Below are 23558 nucleotides of genomic sequence, written 5' to 3'. Positions count from 1 at the left end.
TCCTCTATGTAATAACTATTTCATCTGTAACGATGTATAACTCTTCTAAGGCCAGATAACACATGACTTACTAAAATTAACCCAGTGTAGGACTATTATCTTGCTATACTGGAGAGACATTATATTTGGATAAACGAAATTCAGAGCAAATGTTTGTTTTCCGAGCGTACTGAGACTTTGGCACTCACATTTGAGTTGTGTCAATTAGACGACAGTGTGACTCCTCACCATTAGCTCTAACCAGTTCTTGAAATTCTTCCATAGTTGTGGATAGTTTAGAGTCCATTTTGAACATAACCCAGAACTCTGTAATCCAGTACCTATTGCACATTGAAAATACAGAAACACAAAATAAAGGTTTTGCTCTAACATCAGTAAGGCTGAAATTTAGATAGTTGCTTCTGTTTATGAGTTGTATTTATCCTTGACCAACTTCAGGGGATAAATCTCGCTTTTAGATGATTTTGGCAGGCTACCTTGATTTTATCAAAAATCAAAATTTCAGTATTAAAATGAATTAGAAACTACTTGGCTTAGTGCTTTATAGAACTATACTACATATATGTTTGCAATAAATTCAATATTAAAATTTCTACTTTCACATTAAATCTAGATCATATGCATGCTGATTTTTTCTTCATGAACCTCTAGATAATTTTATATGTTCGTTTAAAACTTGAAATTATTTAGTCTGGACATCAAAAAAAAACGCACTATGCTAGTCAGAATTTTATCTATTAACTGAGGAAAAATTTATAATTAAATATATTTAATAGTTTAATGGTGATTCAGTTTCAGATGCACAAAATATTTTCAGAGAACTATACTCTTCTATGTTGGGCATTCAAATTGTTTCAGTCAATAATGTTTTGTATCTCAGTTCCTATATGTGATGTCACCCATTGTGGTGGGTTGACCCTGGCCAGCAACTAAGCACCCACCCAGTGGGTGGGGCTCACTCACTCCTTCCCCTCCCCCGCAGCAGAATGAGGGAGAGAACAGGAAGGGCAAAAGTGTGAAAAATGTGTGAGTCAATGAGAGAAAAAAGCCAACCAAGCAAACAAGTGACGCAAAGGCAATCACTCACCGTCTCCCACAAGATGCCCAGCCGGTATCCAAGTAACAGCTACTTTGGAATGACTACCCCCAAGTTTCCATTGCTTAGCACAGTGCTGTACAGCATGGAACACCCCTTTGGTCAGTTCAGGGCAGCTGTCCTGGCTGTGTCCCCTCCCAACCTCAAGCTCACCCCCAGCCTACACCCTGGGGGTACAGAGTGAGCAACAGAAAGTCTAGATGCTGCGCAACCAGTTCAGCAACAGCTAAAACGTTGGTGTGTTTTACTCACAGATGCAAAGCACAGCATCATAGGGGCCGCTATGAAGAAAGTTAACGCCAGCCCAGCCAGACCCAGGACAGCCATGCATATAAAAATCTGTGCTTGTTGGAAAAATGGAAACGCACATTTCTTATGGATGCATGAATGTATGAATTTGCCTAGAAGCAAAAATATTCCCAGGTCACATATAATACCAAAGCTTTCTGATCTAACCAATAATCTGCTTTGAGATAATAAAATCACCACCATTTAAAACAAATATTACTGTCCTGTTGCTACTTATTTCCCATTTTGTGTAAAAAGGAGATATCATATGCTAATCTATTATCAGAGTTGCATTTTTTCCCTTGCTTAATATAAAACAGGTGCAATATTGCACTTCATTTTTTTAATAGACTGGCATAATAACATTAGACACAATGCTACCAATTCCTGAGTACTGTTGATTTTCACTGATGTTTAAGATACGGATTCATACGGACTCAGTTCAAAACTGTGACCCAGCAATTCATGCACTGACTCCAATGGATTTGTACAAAGCTGTCTGGGCCTTTTTGGGAAAGCTGCTAAAGTGAACCTTAAAAAGCTAAAGCAGTATAGCTGTTTCTCTTTTTAAGGTCAGCTTATGATATGCAAAAGCATTCTCATGTACGGCAGGCACATGGATAGCTGCAGACTAATAGCTATCACACAAGAATATTCTTACCTCACAAAATAGCATATCTTTACACACAGCATGGAAGATTTATTTTCTAAAGCATTAAGATAGGTAGAAAACTGTTAAGGAAAACCACATCCATTCATACATGATATGAAATGTAACATCCTTGATAGTTCCCTACCTGTTAGCAATATAAATCATTCTACTGATGGCATATAACGTCAGATTAGAGTTTTACACAAGTGTATACAAAGTATATCCCAAGATTTCTAGCAAAAGTTTAACGTAAATATGACTACTATGAGTAATACTGATGTAGCCGCCCAGCTACTGAGTAGTGTTAAGTAGTGAAACGATTCTGCTTTCTACATGTGTTTCTTTGCAACATGCCTCACAATTTCTAACAAAACTCATGCACATCTCACTAAAATTCAAAACAGTAATACCAAATTTACCAATTACTGCTTTTATGAAGAAATCCTTTTCAGTTAATTACAATTCACTAGAGCTTTTCTAAAGAAGATGCTGTCTTCTTTTAAACATAACCAGTTGTATACAATGGTAGAGGGAAATGTGAAATGCCTCTCCTTGCTAAGCTCATCTTTCTAACTATGCAACAGTTTTCATTTGCCTTGCTGCGGTAACTGGAAAGAAACACCCACATTTTTAGTCTATCAAACATGTTTTGATATTGTAGCCAATGTCTTTTGAAGACATGGAAAATCTGTTTCGAAAATGTATTACGCGTATCTTGATTCTTCTGCTGTATATTGCACACATGTTTTCAGCACTAAAAAACATAATTTAATGAAAATACCTTGTCAATCCTCACACTCTGATTGACATCAACTGCAGCCTAAATCTACCATAACTGAGGGGATATATCATCCACAATTTAAGCACCCATATTAAGCGCTTAAATTAGGCTGACTACAGAACTAGTGAGGTCTGAATAAGTTCCCAAATATTTTGAAGGGCCCAGAACTGAATGTCTGAAGTTAGATGGCTTACAAATCATCCATAATCGTCTAAAATCACCCACATAATTTAGAGGATGGAAAACGGTGAAACTGGGACATTTGCAAGGTTTTTAAAAATACAAGAGCCCAGACTATCTGATACATTCAAAACTGTCTTTACCTTTCAATGTCTTTACAGGGAGCTATACACAGAGTCAAAAAACAAGCTTGCAAAACATGTAAGTTCGATAAAAGTTTGAATCACTTCTGTGATTATAGAAAATGTTAATTCTCGGAAACATGCAAGTAATTACTGTCCTCCATTTTCAAAGAGCGCATGAGCCTAAGTTATAATCAACACCATACCACAGTTGTAGCTTAGCACACTTGATCTAACGCTCGTGGTTAGAGAAACAGCAGGACAGTCAGAATGCAACACTACAGGAAAGCTCTGCTGTAAATGATGCTGGTTTTAAAAACCAGTAAGACACAGAGTTTGAGGGAAGAAAGAATTAGCTGAACTAAATTGTACCAAAATTGGCTAGAGGCTCTTAGCATGTCAGGTCTGCTTCCTGTACTGTCCTTATCTAATTAGAAGCAAATATTCTGTAAAGCTGAGAAGTCACGTAATATATTCAACAATTAAAACTTCCTAAGAAAGGCTGATATTGCCAATATGATCTAGTAGCTTCATTGTGAAAAATCTAATATGCCAGTAACACTCATAACTGACGTATGAGTCCAGGCAGGGAACATATAGGAAGGAAAAGCTTAAGATTTATTTCAGTGCACTGTAATTTAGAGTGTGAGAGTAAGAAATAATATCTGTTGAAAATTTTCTTCTCCAAGTGATACAATCAGAATATTTTCAAAAATTACACTTTTGTTCTCTGTTCTTGTACTTGTATGGAAGACAGAAAGAGAGAGAAAGTGATCTGAAACTTAGGCCCAGGTTCACAGTACCTAATAGAGGTGCCTACACTAATCTAAGACCTGCTAGATATTCCCTCCATGGCCAATGGAGGGTGATTTATCCTACTTATAATCTGAATTGGTGTTTCATCTTTTTGTCTGTGGATGATAAACTAAACCAACCAACCAAACAAAAAATCCCAACCCTAAACCAAATAAAACCACACTATACAACCAAAACTGTAAAGAACAAGTATATTGTTTAATTAGTGGAATAGCAATACACCCATAGATTAAATATCCTCTACTTACCCCATTTCAAAATTGTCAAGTTATCTAATATTACCTTAACAGTCAGTGATATTACAAAGATATAGATCAATGAGTTTCTGGAGCATTTCTGCAGAGGAAATGATAAACTGATGCATGCCAGAATTATCTTAGCAGCTGGTTGTTTGATATGCATTTCCCTCTAAATCTGAAAAAAGAAAGAGTATTCATATTGAAATCTTGTTACACTTGGTAAACAACCTGCATGAGGCTATTTCAGAATAACTAATTGTAATCAGGCCTCTTCACCTACGTTATTTCATGATAGTACTACTAACTACTTATTAACTCAGAAAGTGCATGATTTTCTGATGAGAGCTGTATAACAACAACTAATTTCACTACCAGGATTTGGAAGACCTCTATCACAAAAAAAAAAAAAAAAGGCAAGCAAAAAAAGCAGCTGTGTCTCAAGAGCACTCAAAGTATCCAGATAATTATACACAATGTTCTCAGCCCAGCAGTGCACTTAAATTCTTGTAACTTTGAAACAAATTAAAGAATGGCAGAGCAAAAGAATTCAGTTACTGATCCGTATCAGTCAGTCAGTGGCATGACTGAACTTACCAAACAGAATGCTGATATTCTTCAGTGTTTGTGAGGCTTTTTGTACAGCTGACATACATAACACTAAAGTACATGCACAGGTTAGGATCTATACCTAGATGTGCATGGAATCAGATGTAACGTATGCAGAAACCCAGAGGTTAACCTATGCATGCTCCTAGTGTTGGACTTATATGTCCCAACGCATTTTCTTGAATTAGTCATTACAAGGATTTTACCTGAAGAAGGTTTTTAGACTGTATCTATCTTCTGGGTCTTGTGGTTTTTTTTTCCATATTCAGAAAAGATCAAAGACATCAAATGTAGCAGAATGTTTAAAAAAGTTTCCATTTCTGTAACAAACACAGTACTGAAAGCGTTTGTAAATACTAACATATTTTTCTGCAGCCTGCCATGAGAGAACCCAAGTAGCTTGAATGGGAGACACTTTTTCAAACAGAAAATAAAATTTACCTTTCTGAATAATTTTAAATACATTGTCCTCTACAAGTGTAGTTATCACTTAAAATAGAAATAACAGGAACAATATACAGAAGCAATGCACAATAAGGCAAAAGGGAAGAGGTAGGCGAAACAGCAGATTTGCAGCATATGAAATGGCATCTACTACTATGGGGAGGGGAGGGGGGAACCACCAAAACATTTTTAAATTGCACAACACCAAAAAGGAACATCAAACTTAGTCCACTTGCAAAACAATATGATCCATGTAAGCCATTGAGCAAGAGTTTCCACACCCTTCTACAGGAAGGTACCAAATGTGAAGAGAGACCTCCAGAGCCCAGGCCTTTCCTTTTGAACAATACATTGGATCTTTGGTAGAAATAATAAAGCCTGATTTCCTCTAAATCTGTCTCTTCCATTCTTCACTCCACAATAGTCCTATTCATGCACTTCATCACTATAGTCTCCCCTGAAAGCCTTTTCCTTCTCTTCCCCACAGCAATGCCATATCTCCTCACTCATGCTTAAAGCTATCGGCTACACAAAAGCAATACATGTGGTGGCTGAATCCAGGCTGATTGCCCAGAGAGCAGATCAAGTCAAACCAATGCTGGGCTCACAACAGCTGCCCCTACACCAATGTGGGCATCGATCTTTCTTCTTTCTTTCTTCTACACAAGCAATTCTTTGAGATTCCCGTCTTCCCAAATTTCGTTTAAGCTGGCAGACAGACTGACTCTGGTTCATGCAGCACAGATGTAGTTTAGTAGGAAGGTGACTCAGAACGGACTACCCCTGTAGTTTACAAGTTATTGGTTTTAAGCCTACTGAAGCCTTGAAAGCAGGGACATGCTGGGCATCATATACCTGGTGCAGGTAACTTCATTCTTCTAGCAAAAGCATAGTCTGTTTGGAGGAAACTTAATACAACAAGCAGTCTTGAAATATCTTACTGCAGCCAGCCTCTCTGGCAAGACAAGCAGAAAAATCCTCATTGGTAAATTCCGGCAGAGTCTATGTGAACATGCAGCAACCCACTCAGCAGTATCAAATCAAGCCCAGAATGAGAACTTCATGCATCAGGTGATCTTCAACACGAACATAAGAGACCATTTTCTGAATCTACTTTCTGTAGTTACACTTGTAAGGAGCAATTCTACCTACAGCGACATGGGCAAGGGGAAAGTCTGCCTGTCCCTCAGCCCCATAAATGAGAGCTGAATATACCCCAAGTAAATAAAAGTTCTTGAGCTGCCTTTTGACTTATACTACAAGTTCTCAGTGTTACAGCATGAACCGAAGTTTATCCTTGTTCATGTTCTCACATACTCATTACCTAAAGATCTTTCTGTGATATAAAATGCCTAGGGTATTGCAGCAGATGCACAAGGGCAAATGGCAAGTATTCAGCCAGAGAAGGAGAAAATTTGCAGAGGAAGGCTGGGACATCAGGGGATCAGTACGTATTGAGGCCTTTAGTATTCACGTTTTATACTCTTCCAGTGTCTTCAGAAGAGTAAAATATTTTAGGCCTTGCACTCAGAGATCTGTATCAATTTTCATCCATTTTACAAATCTTGATATTCGCCACAGCCTCCATCCAATAGCTCTCATTTAATCAGAAAAGCAGTTCAATACATGCTTAACTCGGATGAAAATGGTTATGTGCACATGTACTATTAAGTATACACAACTGTAATTAAATCACTAGCTTTTCAGAAGTGCTCAATATAGAGATCTCCAGCTGACAAAGACCGCGAACAACTTTCTCCGAGCAGCTTCTCCTCTGTGCGTATTCCAAAATCCTCTGCCATAACATAACAGAGGTACCAGCTGGCAACAGGTTCCAGATTGAATTTGTCTGTCTTCTAGAAGGTCTCTTTTGCATTTTACCTTATCCATTTTACAAAGATGCAGAGAAAACAGAACGTTTGCCTACTAGTAATAAGATCAACACATGGTATTTCTTGCTATAAAAGTGTAGTTATGCTTCACAACATCCAGATCTAATTATCTCACAACAGACAGACTTCATTATGATGACACGCAATTACTTTGCACACATCAAAGCAGTACGACGTTTGTGCTATCCATTGTCTCATTCAACTAAAGGCTCATCTCCACAAAGACAAACGTGTATTAGTGATGGTTTGAAAACCAGCATAAACACTCTGCAGCAAAAAATCTTAAGGTTCCCAGTAACAGTTCAGCGCTGACAGCAAGCCTGCATTGAACTGTAGCAGGACATGATTTTACAAACATATGCAGTATCAAATATTAATGTCATCTCTGTCCAATTTTAAAAGGAAGCACTTTACATCATGACACAGCAAATGTTACTGAAAAGAAAACCATTTAGTCTGATTCCTCTTTCAATTTGTACTTCACAAATTTGTAATTCACAACAAAATCCATGGAGTTAACTGGTAAAAACGGCCTTAGGTGAGAGCAAACTCCAGCTCAGTCTCAGTTTCAGGACTGTCATTGGGTTTTTCGCATCTCTGACTACCAGGTCACTTCTTTTTGGAGAGCTAACCTGCTACACATAGCTCTATGTAAGGAAGTAACAAAAGTTATCGTAAACGATCTTCGTGCAAACGGTGGAGCAAATCAGAGGGCTTTCCTGACTCTGTTGCAAGAGTGTCTCTGAATACCTCTGCCGCATTCTCTTGAACCTCCAGCAGTTTGTTTTAAAACTTTGAGACTCATTTTCATTTCCGTTTGTATACCTGTTTCTAACCACACACCCTGCTGAGCAAAAACCACTAAGTGAACACTAAATAAAGTGGAAAGGGTGTGTTTCAGCTAGTCAATTTACCTTAAAGAAAGCTGCAAAATACTGCATAAGCCTTAGCTTTGTTTCACTGCTGCAAAATACAGATAACTCACTGGTTACATGCTTTTCCTCTTATAAATAGCTTTATCATACTAAGATGCTTTAATAAATATTCTTTGAAATAAACAAGGAAGCAGGAGTTGAAAATTCTTTTCCAGTATTTAACTACATGAGTGAAAGCACAAAGACATTTAGGGCTAAATATTTTACTATCTATGTAGAAACACAAAGCCAATAAAAATTACAACTACAAAATTTCCATTGCATATGTGAGACTCAGAAGACACAAGGGTAAGAACGTCCCAATCTAGGCCCACCAGCCACTCTGTTGCATGATGGTGGCTCCCTGTAATTCGCGACTTAGAAATATCCAAATTATCACTTTTTCCTAGAGTAGTTTGAAGAGAAAGTACTCAAAAACAGTAAGCCAGGCTTTCAGAACAAACTGCCTGCTTTTATTACCAGGTCTTGACAGCCACCAGGTCTGTGGTAAATACACTTACAGAAAGAATATGTACAATAGGCAGGTTGTTGTACAAAGACCTTCCCACTCAGGAGTGCAATGAGAAGGCAACAGGAAGAACACAAGGATGTCTTAACAGAACTGAATTTGCAGAAAGAAAAGTTAGCTTTTCTAGGTCTAAGAGACCTTATTTCATAAGAATTGTCTTTATTTCATAGCAGGTTCCAACTCTATCACCTAGTGTACAACTTGAAACAAATCAGAAGTGAATCACAGAGCACTGATATCACGTGATCAGTGAACTAAGCTACTAAGAACTTGAACAACATCTTGTAAACTCCCTTAAGTCTTCCATTGGTTATCAAAAAGTAGCACCAAAACCAATGTAATGTAAGAAAGCATCAAGCAACTGCCAGGCGGTCGTACTAGTGCAAAGCTGAAAGTTGTGGGTCGCTATACTGATGTGCTACATAGAATTCTTCAAGATTTCTGCAAAGTGTTTTTTTTTTCTGGTGGTGTAAAGATGATGTTATAAATGTCTGCAAAGATTATTAAAGCAGCATGTGATTTGAAAACTGGGGGAACTGATGTTCTTAAGGTCTCAAAGACATGGATGAAACATACAGACATGCATGAAATATGAAGGTACATGTGGGAGTACCTGCCAGTGTTTAGTAACTGAATTGAAACTGTCATAAGTCAATGCCTCTGCTCCACATGGAGGTGCAGTACTACAAAAAACCTTATAATGGCTAGAAGCAACCAAAATTGAATTAAATATTTCATGATTTCACGGATAGTTCCTGGAAATTCCCTTCACAAATAGGAAACACTTTGTTGCCCTTCAGCTTAAAACTTATGCAACATATAGTAATCTTCTACTACAGGCTTATTACTGTAGTGTTGTAATTTGGTATCCCATACAGTGGTAGTCTAACTCTCTTCATTAAATTGATCACATGTGGTCAAATCGGATTCATAAGGTGGCACCATCTTGCTCATCGTTTATGACACCACCATTGAGGATCGGCAAGCAGATTCAACTTAAACTATGGTGTTTACATTTTGAGTTAGAAATAGCTTTTATTTTGTAATGACAGCTGAAAGCTCACTTGAAGGCAGAAAGTCAGGCTAGGAGCTAAGGTACTCTATTCTCCTGCGTCATGCAGAACCAGCTTTCTCGAAGCCAGTATGATTCACACCAGTTAAATTTGTTAGTTAAAATTCTACGCAATGAGGATTTCACAGCCTCTGTAGGTGACTTATTCCAGCACTCGAGTATCTCCATCATTAGAGAGTTCTCCCTTACTGTCTTATCCAAGACTTCAGAGGGCAACGTAGGCAGCTTAAGCCCCTTACTCGTGGCCCTCCGCAGACAGAAAAAAACATACTCTTTCCTGATCAATATATCTTCTCTATTTAAGGATTTTTCCCTCATCTCTTTTCTGAGCAGGGAAACACTAAATTTGCCAATTTCTTTCCTGAGAAGCCAGGTTTTCTAGATCTCTCGTCAACTTTGATGTTCTTTTCTGAACCCTTTTTGCAGCTTGTACCTTTATGAGGCAAACCTGAATACAGTACTCCAGAAGAGATCTTAGCATCAAAGTTAGAACATTATTTTTAATATCCTGTACATAATACCTTTATATACATTTTTAATATGTAAATGTATGTATATAATGTATATATATAAAAAAATCAAAATAAGCACACACATCCCTCTATGCATGCACTTATCTCCCTACAGTTTCTGCAGTGGTACAATAACATTAAACCATTTTCAGTTTTAAAATTTATCTTCACATTCAGATCCTTTTCTGAAGAAATGCCGTATATCAAGGACTTTACTGTACTGTTTTTACAACGGATTACCCTACGGCAGAACTTCGTACTTGTCCTTAGTGAATTTTTCTTTATTTCAGATCATTATTTTAAGTGCTTAATATCGTTCAGAAATAACATAACTTTAATTAAGTCCTTACATTAATTAATGTCCTTCCAAAGATGACACGTTAATTAGGTAAAAGAATTATTGTTTTAATTTTAGCTGCAGCAGAAAGCAGGTGAAGACTTGAGCTCTCCAGCTTACATTTTAATTCCATACAGGACGGTGGTGCTCTCCCTCATGCAACAAGAATGATATAATGTTTAGCAGACAGCATCAAAATACTCAGGGAATTGCGCTAAAGTTTAGTTGGTTTTTTTTAAAGTGGCTTATTGTCCATACATGATTGTAACTATTGAGTGAGTCATGCATAAATTTATTTACACAAGTAATTGGTCTTAAGAAGAAAAATTCCAAAATTAAAACGAGAACAAATCAGTATTTTCCAGAGAGGAAAGATCATACTACTTTGTGATCATTCCTGCACCAACAAAACCCTAAACAAGCCAAGTAAACACAGATGTTGGAAGAAACCCTATAAACTGGATGTTTCTCCAAGTCTAACTTCTCCCTTCAAACTCCTACAGAAGAGAGGGGAACCCACTGCTGTTCAAGTACTCATTAACAATGCAGATATATCCAAGACCGAGTGAGTCTAATATGCATCCAAAAGGATAATAAGACTGTTCTGTGTGAGGGTAGGGAACATTAGGGGAGAAAAACCTCAAGGGAAAGCCATTACCCTCTCTCAGAAACAGCTTTTGGAAAGCTACATCTTACAGAAAGAGCTCGGGTGGGTAATTCTTTGAAATGAAAACAAGATAAAAGCTCTTGTCAAGGGGAAATGGGATGATTTTGAGAAATTAAAAGGTACTTCGAGAGAACCAAATGAAATGTGGGTGGAAAGCATTCCATTAGCCTTGGAAATTCGATCAAGTACACAGAACAAGATAAAAAGTTAACACCCACCCATACATTGTTCTACTGCATGTTTAAATATTGATTTTAACAAATTTAGATGAGAACTTTTTAATCAAATAGTCTTCTTCTCTAAAGCCTACAAAACATACTTTGAGCATTTGAGATTTTTTCAAAGCGTTAAATCATGATACTGGAGCCACGTGCAGCTTTAGAGGTGCAGGCAACTCCTGAATAATTCAGGTGTATGCCTGGCAACAGAGCTGTGCTGGTGTAAGCACTGATGGATAAGTCAGATGAGACTCCTTGACCAGAATCAGAACTTCTGAGGCCAGTATCACTAGTTGACCACTGAACCCAGCTGCATGCTTAGCACTTTCATCCCAGAATTGCAGTGTTTTATAATAAGCTTCTCTCTAACCGCATGATTGATCCTGGAGTAGTCAGTCATCAGATCCACGGAAGCACAGCCCCATCCAAAGGTTCAAACTTTAACTAGCACACACCAAGCTGCTTTCCTCTTAGGGACTTGAAGATGTTGCAGATCGCTTAGATCCCAGTTCCTAGCCGTAATTTTCACTCCTGATGCATACTCCAACTCTGCTCCTGCTCTAATATTTTGACTTACTGTTTCAGGTTTTCCTTCTCTTACATACCTCAGCTTCCTAGTCTTTGCTCTAACTTCTAGATATATCTCTGGAATTAGCATTTACAGATGCTGTGACAAACTACGTTCTAACACAGCAGTTGGGCGTGCCTTCTCACACTGCCCACCAGCAAGTAGCTGGGGGTGGGCAAGAACTAGGAGGCCACAGCCAGGACAGCTGACCCCAACTGACCAAGGGATACTCCACACCATATCATGTCATGCTCACCAATAGAACTGGGTGTAAGTTCCCAGGACTGTCGCTGTTCAGGGACTGTGCTGGCATCGGTCGGCTGGTGATGAGCAATTCGGGGTTTTCACATCACATGTTTTTCTCCGTTGTTTAGGTTGTTGTTGTTGGGGGGTTTTTTTTGTTTTTTTTTAAACTTAAAACGGTCTTATCTCATTCCCATGAGTTGTTCTCGCTTTAACCCTCCCATTCTCTCCCTCATCCCACTGAGGTGTGGTAAGTGAGCAGCTGTGTGGTGCTTGGCTGAAGGTCAGGGTTAAACACAAACAGTTCATCCTTAGGACTGAACATAACTTGTTCAATCATGACCAGAAGAACCAAAGTTTCAAAAAACCCCGCAGCCTCACTCCAAACTTAAAACATACCTAATCACCAGGCAGCACTATCAAATATCTGCATACAGAAGCAGCTTTCCATTGCTGATCAAGCTAGCTGCAGTATGCCAAATTTTCATGAGAGAAACATTCTGTAATGTGTTCAAGTGTAACCTTTTTATTGGCCCTATTGTGTCAGATGGTTTATCACAGAACAAGAGTCTTGTGTTGCAGGGTATTCTTAATGTTACTAATAAAGGTATCTGATTATTTTCTGTTATTCAACCTAAATGAGTACTTTTTTTTTTTTAATGTATACTTTTAAAAAGAGTAGCAACTACATACTGAGATTGACATTAAACATAACTGGTTCTCCTGGAGGAAGGGAGATTACAATCTCACCCATACCAAGAGTGAATATTTTGAAGGTGAATCTTTTTCAAAAAAAAAGTAATGGTTAAAAAGGAAAAGAAGCTCTTGACCTTCTCACACTGTTGTTCTCTGCCAGAGTTCGTATTTCAAAAGAAAAATATTATGTTATATCTCTAAAATGATCTTTCATCACAATAGATGTAGCACAAGGCACAGAATTTTTCTTAACATGACCTCTACATACACTTGAGTATTAGAACTACAGTGTTTGGGGATTCCTAACGCCATCTCCAACACAAGTGTAATCTTAATAGCTCCCAGCAGGTACTCTCTTACCTTTGCCTTTTGCCAGTTGTTGCACTTGCACCTTCTTACCTCAGTATGGGGGAAAAACAGTGGTATCATGTTTACAAAGCATCTTAGCTTTAATCTCCAGCCTGTCCTGCATAACAGAAAGATTTACTGAACTACATAACTAAGGGAAGCCCCTTCTTCTTCAGACTTTAAAAAAAGCAATACAAAAATATGTCTTCACACGTGGCAATACACACCAAAACACTGAAGACTTCAGACTAAAGCAACACAAATACATACAAAGCAAAATACATGGGAAGCCTAAAGACAAGTGACTTATTTCTTGCTTCAACTTCCTACCAAGATTGAGAAGAAAGACTATTCATACTCGTTCTCAGGATTTCCTATTACTAGCTAAGTTTTTTTGCATTGTTAAATAAAAGTTATATTGTTTTTTCTGAAGTTAGATTGAGGGGTATGAAGACAGAATTTTCTGTCATACCCCTGTGGTAAATACAAGTAAATGAGAGACTGTAAAGCAAGAAGTTTAAGTTTTCTCCATTTTCTTTTATCACTTATTTCTCGACTTTGTAAAATTATATTGAAAAGACTGAAGTCAAATTAGCTAAATAGAACTTTAAAATATACATAAAGACATCTGAAGTTTCTTCTCTTCGGGAACATTTTTTCCACAGACATCAGGTTAAAAAAGAAACTATTTTCGTTTTGGTACAATGACAATTAACTTTAATAGTTAGCTAAACAGCACTTAGTATTCTCCAGAGCAGTAACTACTCTTCTGTTCCCACAGTGTCATGCATTCTACAGTGCAGTAATGACTCTTCTGTTTCCACAATGTCATTAATTGATCATTAATTTAGCTTCTGTTGCCAAGCAATACTAAGGTTTCTGTACTGTATTTGACCAAATCTCACCCAGATTACTCAACACAAAATGATCAACAACATTTTAATCCAGAACAACACCGTGAAGAAACTTTAACTACTTTTGGCAGTTCTGGAGATCTCAACATTCAGCCTAGACTTCAGGGGCAAGGGCTGGGACGCTGCAAGTTTAAGGAGCATGAGATAAAAAGCAAATGACTGTTCAGGCAAACCTAACAGAAAAAAGCAAATGACCAAAGTTGCCTTCTGTGGGTGTGCATATGCCTTGAAAGATGTAACTGCTTTTGAGTCAGAATTCTATGCCAGAATTTTCTATCTGGTAAATTTGGCAAAGGGATAAAGATAAACTCAGTACTTGAACTGCAATTGTTTTACCAGTTATTGTATGTTTTAGATAGACTGGAAAAACGTACTTATGTTAAAAGCAGAGTGGATATTTCTAGATAAACTGAAAGGGGGAAAACTGGATAAAACTTTCAGATTTTCTGCATTTTAGAGGAGAAGATGGCTATGGTTATCCTAATGAGTGAACTGTAACCTGTCTGTTTCATTGTTTGTAAAACAGAGGCAATACTTACCTGGCTCTGAAAGAATTTCTAAGACTCAATACATTTTTGCATGATATTGACACAAAAGTGAGCTATAAAAATATTACCAGTTCACAGAACTAGACAGCTCTGCTAATGTAGTTATTTTTATTCTAGAAAATTTTAACTATGACTAACATGTACGGTTCTAGGCAGCTAGCACCTAAGAGGCAATCAGCACCTTTGCCAGATTCCTGATTTCTATCAAAACAATTTCATGGAATCTTTCATCCAGATCAGTCTGGAAGTGGTTTACAGAATTTGTAAGGTTTGTTTACAAACATCTCACTTTACCACACATTGAGGCAATAAGCTAGTTTACTACTGATCAGACTCTACAGAACAATTTACATCACAACTTACTCTTAGACTTAGCTGTCTAAGAGTATTATGACCATTAAAAGTTGCAAATTGCACTAAGTTCACATAAATTCTATTAAGAACATTGCTAATCTTTGAAGTCATGATTTTTAACTTCTTTGAAAAAGTAGTAGCCATGGGTTTAAATCTTATTTTAATTATTTTTTCTTATTGAAGATTAACATAGCAGTATAAGCAACTAACTCCACTGCAAACGGTTTATCAATGGCTGAGGTTCCACAAAGAATTATGCTACGTGCTCTGGGAAATATTTCCGTTGCTTTCCTAAAGCCCTTTACTTAAGAAATCAGACATAGGGACACTGCATGGTGACATACATTTAAAGATGACGTTTCGTGCTTTTCTTTTTTTCCAACACTCACCTTGTCCAGCAGTAACTGAAGTGTTTCAATTGTAGGACAAGCGTAGGCCATCTGTGTGCTACAGTAAACAGGCTTTCAGTACTCCAATGTAAGAGGCGAACGAGTAGGATCTCGCACTCAAAGGTTAAGGACAGAATTGCCTTCATAACATTAAAATTTTGAGATCTTAGGGATTTCTCAGCTCTTAAATGACCCTCCAATGTTTTTAGGAAGACACAAGTGTTTGTATAAATCCCGATTTTCAAGTACACTCTTGGAATTGTTTGTTAGGTAGTTCTAAGTAACCTTTCAGGATTTTACTGCAGACAAAGCGGGGAGATAGCAAATTGACACACTATGCTGAAGATATGTTTTGTCCCAATTGCAACAGAGTTTTTAAACACTTGTAAAAACAATTTAAACAAATGTTTTGTGTGGCCAAGGAAAAGGCCCTCTGACCCTACATGGTCTGTAAGCTTGAATACATGTTAAATGAGCTCATCAAATCTTTGAAAAGTGTATTTGTTTTAAAAAAAAAAAAGCACACTCAAACTATATAGAAGATATCACTATATTACTATAAGAAGAACTAGCAAAACCTCGGGCTGTGCTACTAAGCATATGCTTCCTGTGTTCTACTGAACGGTCAGCATTAAGTAGTCAATATGGCCATGGACCAGCAAACTAGATCCTACTCTGTTGGTTTCAACAAAGCTGACAGAATAAGCATCTTTACAACTAGCAACAATGTAGGAGACAAAGCTGTATTGACTTCCAGAGAACTGTCTGCCAGTCAAAAGTACATTCTTTTACAGGCATTTTATATACTATATAAAGGAAAAACACAGATGCAAAAGGTTAAAGGCACTGTTCTACTTACAATTCCACTCCAGGATCACAGTCACTAATGAAGATTTCCTCCAGAATAAATTATCTCCCTTCTGAAGCCATCATGTTCCAAGCCAAGATCTATTAATTACTTCTTTGCTTCCCTGAACTCATCACTTCAGCCACCTTGTTGCCAATAGAACATCTACCTTCAATTTTCTCTTTATGATCTTTCTGCTCAGAATTAACCTCTCTGATGGAGAGGTTTCACTGAATTTAACCTTTCTACAGTCTCTGCATTTTCTAGTCTTTTCAATCATTTTACCCTACCTGCTGCTTTTCGTCTCTATGCACTCTCCTCCCTTCTTTGATTTCTCTTTTCCTCCACTTCCCTACTGACTTCTCTTTTTTTCCACACAATCACTTTTTTGTTTTTTAAAGTTATTGTCTGCTCCAGTTATATGCTACCTTCCACCTCTTTTCTGAGGCAATCACATGTGATGCATTTACTTGCACTCTACAGCTCTTCTTGTCAATCCAGATCATAGCAGTAACAGCATCCTGTAGCTACTTATGGTGAGAGATCTTCCAAGCCATGTAGAACAGGTTTTGAATCACTGTCATATATAACCAAATCTCTTATCTTTAAACTGATGAGGGCAGTTTCAAGTCTCTACAAATCTCCTAAGCTCAGGACCAATATTCCTAAAACATCTCCTGCCTTTGATCTCTCATCATGCTATTTTTCTTGAACTCTTGCTCTAGCTTATGTCCTTTTCTGTTGCCTTTACTTTGGGGCAATTCATTTGCAGAATGATTTATCTTACTCATCCTTATGCAACCTTTCATGGAACTTGAAGAAACCTCTAATTTCAGCATCTCCTTCTCATCATGCTATTGAATAAACACCGGCGTAATGCTGATCTCTCAGAGGTAGTGATCATCTACATGACTTCACATACCTCATATGACCCTCACTGTTCTGTCTCTAAAGCACATGCCTATCATTCATCAGTTCAAGCCAAAGACCAAATTTGAGAGGTGAAAGAATACACAGGAATCATCCCAAAGTAGATGTTGAAGTTAATTACACTGAATAAGCTTTTGGTCTTTTCTAAAGAAAAAAAGAAACAAAAGGCCTCCTAACTTTTACTTTTGGAATTAGCAGGTACAACCACCACTATTTGTAATTCATACTGTTCTGTCTACTTCTAGCATCATCTTTTGCCCAGCACTGTTGTAGACCTACAGATATATCACTAACTCCAAGATACATCTTTATTCCTTGCCTCCTTAGCACAGGTTTTGGATTAGCTTAGCTTTCTGGACAAAACTTGTCTTTCTACAAAACATCCTGGAATCCATTTAGAACACTGTGACAAGCTTAGCCTCCTCACTCTTAACTTCAACTTAGTATATCCTCCTTTCTCATTTGTTCCTCCTTATCTATACTGTAAGATAAGTAACTTGTACTTGTCTTCTTCACCGCTGCAAGTGTGCACTAATTCTTAATACCTGCTTGGTTAAACCTTCACGTATATTCTCTGCATGTATGGTAAAAAGCTGCCAACTTCCCCTTACATACCATTGCTGACAGCAGCCTTTTTTAGACATTATTTTCTTTTTCCAAACTTGTATAATTGAGCCCAAGAACATAAATTCAGCTGCATACTTTATATAGGAATTGTATTTGTAACTCTATTCATAATGTTAGCAAGTGCAGTATAACATTAACATGATGCAGTATATATTCTGAAACGTAACACATCATCATCGCTGTCTACCACCTATTGCTCTCCTTAACCCTAAACAGCCAAGGAATCGAAGGCTTTTTCCAGAAAGTAAACTTAAAACATACAAAGGAAATATGTGCTTATGTCTTGGGGGTTTCTCTGTTTATAATATTGAAATAAAACTTGCTCAGATCACAATAATGAATTTTTAGAATAATATACAAAATATTATAGGTCAGCATATCTGAGATTGAAGATACAACCTCAGTCTGAACAGAACTATTAGAGTACAGCGTAATAGCTTTACTTTAGTGCTACGCACGGGAAGAAACTTGCGGAATGATTACAAGTAACCCGAGTGATTGAGCAACTACGCATTTTTACTCACTATTTTTCTCCCTACCCCCACCCCTTCTCAAACTCCCAGATTAAAGTTTTTTTCATTGCTTTTTTTTTTTTTTTGGTACAACGATGTGAATGAATTTTTCACAGTGTTTTTGTTGGTAGCTACAAGAACCTTCTTTAAGGAACTTCGTTATGTAGGTTATCTATGGTTTTAACAGTTGCACTTTACAATTTATTTAAATACCCTACTGGGAAATTCCAACACAGCTTAAAAACATGCGTAATGTCATAGAAGATGTACAAATATAGAAACTACTACAAATTGCCGAATGAAGAGTCTAAACTTCTGCAGCATACATCATAATTCTAGCAGCGCTCAGTGAGTTTAAGATTATGTTTGCAGACGCACTACAATTCACTTTGCTAAACCTATGTACCACTCGTCAAGGTTCAAGAAAACCCTATTTAGTGGACTATGGTAAATCTTCTACCTGAAGTAGGAAATGCTTCAGAAAGATTCACATGCATATACAGCTGAACTAGACAGGTACACTTGCTTTTCTTTGTGACCTTAGTCCTTATAATACATGCATGCCCAGGAATCTGAGAACACATAAGCATGAGTATGATGATATACATACAGTATTAAAAAAGTATTAAAATAACTACGCCAACAATAATCTCCCATTCGGTTTCACCCAGACTACTTGAAACCAATCACCGTAATCATTTTACTAGATTTTCATGTTACATTTACAATACCTGTTTTCATTAAAATACGAACACATTAATAGAGGTCAAGTAGTCACAATAGTAAAACTGTATGAAGGTATTACATGCGCTTTATATGTCTTATCTCACTCCCAGTGAACCAAAATAAAAGTATAAATCGACAACTGTCTAGGAATTAGGGCTTTAGAGCAGTTCAGTGGATATGTTCTTTACAATAATTAAATGGAGGAGAAAAGAAGCCAAAAAAAGGAAAATGTTACTGACAATTACATGTTTCTCAGACACACGTTTCTCTGCACATGCTGATTAGAAGGCTTTAAAGTTAAAAAAAAAAAAAAGCATTTCCAATGAACGTGAAAGATTAGTCATTGTTTATACAGTATTTATGTGCTGTATCACTAGATCAGCACTATGTGTTACTATTTAACTATATAGGTTAATTATTTTAGTGCTTAGTCGGTATTCAAGTACAATTATGTCGTGAGGACTACTCTACAACTAAGACTGCCACGTGTGCTTTCGGAATAGCTCATAGCACTGAAAGGCACAGCATCAAACAAACAAGTACATTACTTACAAGTAAATTATTCAGAATCATTTTGAGCACCTACAGTACTAACATATTTTAATAAAAAATAAACACATTTACTAATGAAAAAGTTGGAAAAGGAAACTACGGATATAGGTCTCATGCAACAGTCATGCTTCCACATATTACCATTCTATTGTAAAAAGACAAACGGATAACTGATAGGCTCAAAAAGGTATACAGTTGTGATTTTTGTTTGGATTCCTTCTCTTTTGTAGAAAATCACTGTGAATCCATACTGATATGCAAGAAGCATCCAATGTTATTTCACCTAGTTTAAAAATAGCCCTGCTCATTTCAAAACGTTTACAGTAAACACACTGTTTACACACATTATGAGAATATACTACAATATGCAAAAATATAATGATTACTTTGCTAACATTTACCAAACTGTTGCTTGAAGGAACAACAAAAAACACACATAGAAGTACAGATGACTGACATTTGTCTTATTCTCTGAAGAAAAAGCAGTAGTCACGCTAATCTCTCAGCATATATTACACCATACGCATAAAGAGACCCAAAAACGTAGAAAAATATGCAGTCACGTACAGCATAGAAAATTCTCAGTTACACCTTTCTGCTCTACTAATAAATCAATGTAATTCACTAGTAAGTGGCCTAACCTAGCCAGGGACAGAAACAAATTAATACGATTTTAAAACCTCCAGACACTCACCAAAAGACTGAATGCAGGTTTCAAGAAGATCTTCCAAAGTGGCCCCCTTGGCTAAGTGCCCCAACGGCACATCGTCACCTGGGTAAGATTTGAAAGGCTGGGACTATGACTGATCTGCTTCAGCTCAAGCGCTGATTCAGGGGCAGTGCTGCATGCTTGTGCGGGTTGCCTAAAAGAAAGCACAACAGTGAAGTAAATATGAGAAGATCGAGTGGAAATTTTACACTGTCTGGAAAGGAGGAGAGATTTAAAGGACAATTAACTCCCGGTAGCTAGGGATGCTGAAAGACATAACCCTCCCACTTAATACGTACACCAAAGAGACTGCTCAGTAGGTGATTTTTTTTTCTTCTTTTTTCTTTTTTTTTTTTTTTCTGCTAAATGTGATTATGGAGCACACAGTTATAGAGCTGCTTGAATGATCTGTCAAGATACAGAAAGCTTGTTTTCCTACTGGGGAGTTAATGTTACATTACCATTTCAGCACAAGCATAAAACCCCTCAAACTATGTAACAGGAATACTGTTACGCAGTAATCTACCACCACATATTTGTTTGCCCACCAAAGGTAAACAAGAAAACAATCATAACTGTAATCAAATATACACATGTTGGAAAACACCAGACTAGCTTTATTAATTTCATTTGGAAAATCACAATTAAGTAAACCTAGTATCAGTGCAACTTTAGAGTGGAGTATTTCACTATTAAAAAAAAAAAAATGATTTGCCTCCATTCTATACTATTATTTCCTACTAAGTTGTTTTAAAATGGCAGTACATGACTAAATTGATGTCTTTAGTAATAAAGGTAAAAGAGATCAAGTAAAGCACGTATCTAGTTTAGGCTTGTATTTTGATCATAGAATACCTTAGATTTCAAGAATGCGTATGTTTACAGATAATATTAAAGGCTGCTCATTGTTTCCATGCAAGTTCATAATTCTGTATGAAACAGTAAATACATACAATATTGTATTGATGAAAAGTGCTGAAACATTTTTACCCTGCAAATAACATGAACCACTTCAAAATCTGACTTGAGAGTATAACCATACAGTTCACAGAAGGGCAATAACCACTGCTTTTTCAATAAAATTTGGGTTTATTTCAGGAACAATTACACTCCCCACAGTCTTCCTAAACAAGTGACTCCAGCATCTTTAAGATGCCACCTTCAGCTTTCATTCAACTTTTCTTGGAACACCCTGCCAGACTTTATTAACAAACTGATAGTCCTGGGAAGAAAAGGCATAGAAATTTATCAGATGTGCATATTACATACGATAGGAAGGTAAAGACACCAACACTCCTGTATAAGCACTCCTGATGAAGACTGAAATATGCACACCTGCTGAAGACAGACTGGACCCTCTCTCATCCCTGTGAATTCCAAGCCTTATATTAAATTTCTGTCTCATTTGAATGCTGGGAAAGCCACGAAAACTGCACGTGATGTCACTTATAACCCAACGCTGACCCCACGCCTCCTCATTTCAAGGTCAGGAAAGTACAGGCCTGACCTTGCAGAGGTAGTGACCATCACTCAGCTCCTCCATGGTTAAGCTGACAGTGGCTACGCAAAGAAGGTTCTCTTTCCTTCCCCCGTTCTCTAAATTTCCCTCTTAGCGTTGTGATCCGACTTCCTGTTCTCATATAAAAAGAGCAAGGGCCTGATCAGCTGCAGGGGTTTTCCTTTGTACAAGGTCTACACCCCTCTCCTAACTTTATTCCAGTGCCTCTTCAACACAGGGCAGAAGATCCTAGCAGCAACACAGTAGTAGTAAAGTGGGAGTTACAGCAGAGGATATTTTAGGTCTTGGCAACAGAGTGTAGAAAAACTAAAGCATCCACACCCCAAAAAAAGTTACAGTTGCGCTGTGGCCGAACCCAGCGACACCGGACAGGCAAAACTCAGCCTGTGACACGCAGGAAGTAACCATTCCTCAGAACAGATCCCCTTGCAGGAGTTTCCTGACATGAAAATAGATTAAAGCTGGGCTGGGGTCGGCCCAGAAGAGGGGCTAGCACCCCGCATCGCCACTTGCGCGCTGTTTGGCCACAAACAAATCGACCATCAGCTCCCGAACCCACACCGGGCAGGTGCCGCTTCCCCCGGCGAGGAGCGGTCAGCCTGGCTCCCCGGGCCCGTCCGCAGCTCCTCGCTGGGCGCCCCCACGGCGGTTGCCGCAGGTCGCCGGAGCCGGGGCGAGGGCCGAGCTGGCCCCCCGGCTCAGCCGTCACCCCTGGGCCGTAACACGAGGCTCTTTCCAGCCCGCGCTGACCGACCCGCCCGCGCACACTTGCGCTCAAAGAGTGAGACAAAATCCTCCCCTCCCGCACCCCTCCCGCACTTCTTCCCCCCGCTCTCTCCCACCCGGGAGGGCCTCGGCCGGCCCCGGCGGAGCCCAGCCGCCCGGACTGCCGCCCCCGCGCCCCATGGAAGCCCCCGCCACCCCCGCCGCAGCACATCGCACCCGTCCCCACCGCCCCGGGCGGGCACCTCACGCTCCCGGGCGCGGCGGCGTGTGGCCCCGAGACCCGCCGCCGCCGATCACGCCCGGACCGCAGCCGGCCCGCAGCGGGTCACCGTCCCGCCGCCGCCGCGGGGAGCGGGAGACGGGATCGAGAGAATAAACGAGCAACGGCGAACTCACTGGCTTTCTCCTCCTTTTCCCTAAGGTTCCCATGTCGGTGTCAGCCGCGGCTCCGCCGCCCGGCCGGCTCTGCCAGCAGCGCAGGGAGCGGGGCTACGCGGGGCGGGGGAGGCCGGGGGGAACGGCGCGGCCCCGCGCATCGCCTCCTCCCGCCTCGCCGCTCTCCCCGCTCCCCGTCTCGCCTCGGGAGGAGCCTGAAACCAATTCAAGTGGGGCAGCGGCGGCGGCGGCAGCCTCCACCCGTGACGAGCGCAGGCGAAGATCTTATCGGCAGAAGGAAGTACTGCGCTACTGGGCTGTTCTTCTCTGAAGCCACTGAATTTACCAGGTACCGAAACGCGCTCTCTCCCGCTCGCACCGCCCGGCTCTAAAGCGGCCGCAACTTTTTCCACGGCACAACTTCGGCAGGGCAGGGCAGGGCAGTCCCGTCCCTCCCCTTTGGGCAAGCCCCCTCCCCGCGGCGGGCTGATCCGCTGGCGCGCACGGGTGCCTCACAGTAGCCCGCCCGCTGGCCGAGGACAGCCGCCACCGGGACACCGGGGAAGGCTGCGCCGGGGCGGGACAGGGCGACGAGCGCGGCCAAGCTGCT

General features: G+C 39.3%; 1 protein-coding gene across 1 annotated transcript in view; it reads right to left on the bottom strand.

The window, feature by feature from the left end:
- Nucleotides 1-23002, bottom strand: part of LOC147528601 (RAS guanyl-releasing protein 1-like) — a gene marked incomplete at its 3' end in the record, with an annotated part of 35388 nt that extends 12386 nt beyond the window's left edge. The window contains exons 1-2 of the mRNA XM_086613615.1: nt 22821-23002; nt 189-320 (exon numbers count right to left, since the gene is read on the bottom strand). Coding sequence (XP_086469741.1) covers nt 189-320; nt 22821-23002 — 314 coding nt within the window. The remainder of the gene's footprint in view (nt 1-188; nt 321-22820) is intronic.
- Between the last annotated feature and the right edge of the window lie 556 nt (nt 23003-23558).

This window comes from Tauraco erythrolophus, chromosome 6 (genome assembly GCF_009769465.1).
Source record: "Tauraco erythrolophus isolate bTauEry1 chromosome 6, bTauEry1.pri, whole genome shotgun sequence".
Classification (NCBI taxonomy): domain Eukaryota; kingdom Metazoa; phylum Chordata; class Aves; order Musophagiformes; family Musophagidae; genus Tauraco; species Tauraco erythrolophus.
The sequence above is the reverse complement of the archived record's forward strand: the minus strand, read 5'-3'. Positions and strand labels throughout refer to the sequence as shown.